General features: G+C 39.6%; 1 protein-coding gene across 1 annotated transcript in view; it reads right to left on the minus strand.

Annotated features, from left to right (window-relative positions):
• Positions 1-316: 316 nt before the first annotated feature.
• Positions 317-2356, minus strand: part of LOC103149014 (NACHT, LRR and PYD domains-containing protein 3-like) — a 9909-nt gene continuing 7869 nt past the window's right edge. The window contains exons 7-8 of the mRNA XM_007568025.2: positions 1122-1168; positions 317-1015 (exon numbers count right to left, since the gene is read on the minus strand). Of these exons, the coding sequence (XP_007568087.2) occupies positions 495-1015; positions 1122-1168 (568 nt within the window). The 3' untranslated portion in view covers positions 317-494. The remainder of the gene's footprint in view (positions 1016-1121; positions 1169-2356) is intronic.

The following is a 2356-nucleotide window of genomic DNA, read 5'->3' on the forward strand; positions in this document are numbered from 1 at the left end:
TATGCACACTCCTTCAAATAAAGCATTAGCTCAACAACTAAAAGCCCAAAAAAGGTTCTTCTGAAAATTGAAATTAGAACAGAGAAATAAAACAAAATGAGCAGTAAATGACTCAAACCCAGAAGAAGAAAGTCTGCTTGCTGTGTGTGCTAAAACATGTGAAGTATAATTGCAGCAAATATAAAAAAGGAAAATTAAACATTTGAATTTAAGATATGTTTAGAAACAGATAATGTCATGTTTGAGGAAAAACTGATATTCCAATGAAATCTGACTGATGAATGAAAGGGAAAAAAAACAAGAGAGAAACACAATATCATGATATTCAGTGTGAAGATTTTACTGGAAACATACAGAAAAACATTACGTTAATTCCAGAATAATCCTGGAATAAGTTTCCAAGAAATCATTAAGAAGAGAGTCAAAAACAAACAGATTGAATCCATGAATCTGAAAACGTGTTTCTGAGTCAGAGGAGACTCTTTAGACTCAACTCAGCACAGATAAACTAAAGAATTAGGAAAGCAGACTGTAAATCCAGGATACAGAGGCTCAGTGAATGTGGTGTTGAAGGTGTGGAGGTGGATCAGTGAATCAGAGGAAACTCTGTAGAAGGACAGAATGCCAGCAGGCCAGTCCACATACACTGATACTCTGTTAGAGACGGAGGAGGAGGAGAGATGTGTTCTTCTGTTATTGTGACAGACGTAGTAACCGCCCTCAGAGCAGCTCAGACTCCAGGAATGATCATTCTTTCCAAACCTACAGTCTGTACTTTCTCCTTTCCTCCTGATTCCTCTGTAACTCACTGATATATTAACTCCTCCTGTCCACTCGACCTCCCAGTAACAGCGACCAGTCAGACCAGTTCCACACAGAAGCTGAGCACAATCAAATCTGTCTGGATGATCAGGATATGGCTGAAAATCCCCCATACATATCACCTTACTGTTGTCTTCAGACGCTACAAGTTTTCTGCTCACTGTGTTTGTGTCGATGGTGAGTTGACAGGAATCTGATGGAGAGAACAACCAGTTATTGATCATTTATTGATCTTTGATGACTCCTGAATGACAGTTTGAGCTGCTTTGTTGTCATGAATCAGGTGAAAACACACTTACACTTCCTCAGACCTGGTGTCAACCATCGGCCTCCAGCAGGCTCCACCCTGAAAGGAGGAGGGGGTCAGACCATCAGCCTCTTTCAGCATGCTCCAGTCTACACACTGACAACACTTGGGTACCTGTTCCATCCACACTCCCACATGGAGATGAGATTCCTGCTTTAATCAGTGGATTGATAGAACATGTGGAGAATTATCCTTTCTTGTTCTAGATGTATTCATATGTATGATGTATGGTATGTATTCTCTCACTGAAGAAGAGTCAGTGAGTTGAATTCATGAATTTGATTTATTAATACCAAATTAGTCCATTTGTTCATGCTATCCTTATGGGCTAACAGAGCAAAATAGCACATACAACAGTTTGTAATTCTCTTTGTTAGCCTCTGTCTAAGTTACACCGTAAAGAGGGCGTTTCCTAGTGTGTCAGTTCATTTAACTTTTGCACAGATGCAACAGGATGAGCATGAGATCATTTCTGAAATTTTTTATTTGTTCAAACAATATTGATTCATGCCTTTTGGACACCATCTGTAAAATGATGATTCATAGATTTTTCCCATTAATGTTAACAGAATTTCAATCATTCATCCTGGTTTTCTACCTGTCGCTTTGCAGCTGTCTGTGCTGCTTCTATGTGACACACAGCTCCCCTCTGCAAATTCTGCAGAGTGGAGGAGATTAATCTTTTTCTGGAGATAATGTGTTTTGTATTTCTTAGATCATTTAACATGCTTCACACATTTTCAGTGAAATATGTTGTCATTATAATTAATCATTGATTAATTATAATTAACCTAACAGTCATGTTTTTGGACTGTGGGAGGAAACCGGAGTACCCGGAGAAAACTGACGCATGCACAGGGAGAACATGCAAACTCCATGCAGAAAGACTGGGGCTGGGAATTGAACCCAGAACCTGTTGCTGCAAGGCAACAGCTCTACCAGCTGCGCTACTGTGCAGCCTCAGTAACATCAGTAACTTGAATTAATTAGCTAGTTATGAGAGAAAAAAGGGTTCAGAATGTCAAGTCATATTTCACCATGTTACTAATTCATTTATACATGTCACAGTTCATAACTAAATACTTAATTTGCAAAGTGAATATTTAGCTCCAAACTAAATGTTTTCCAACAGACTGACTGAAGACATTCCTCCTCTTCCTCCATCAGCCCCTCTCTGCTCCTCCATCAGCCCCTCTCTGCTCCTCCATCAGCCCCTCTCTGCTCCTC

Source organism: Poecilia formosa, unplaced genomic scaffold (assembly GCF_000485575.1).
Source record: "Poecilia formosa unplaced genomic scaffold, Poecilia_formosa-5.1.2 Scaffold216, whole genome shotgun sequence".
NCBI classification, from domain to species: domain Eukaryota; kingdom Metazoa; phylum Chordata; class Actinopteri; order Cyprinodontiformes; family Poeciliidae; genus Poecilia; species Poecilia formosa.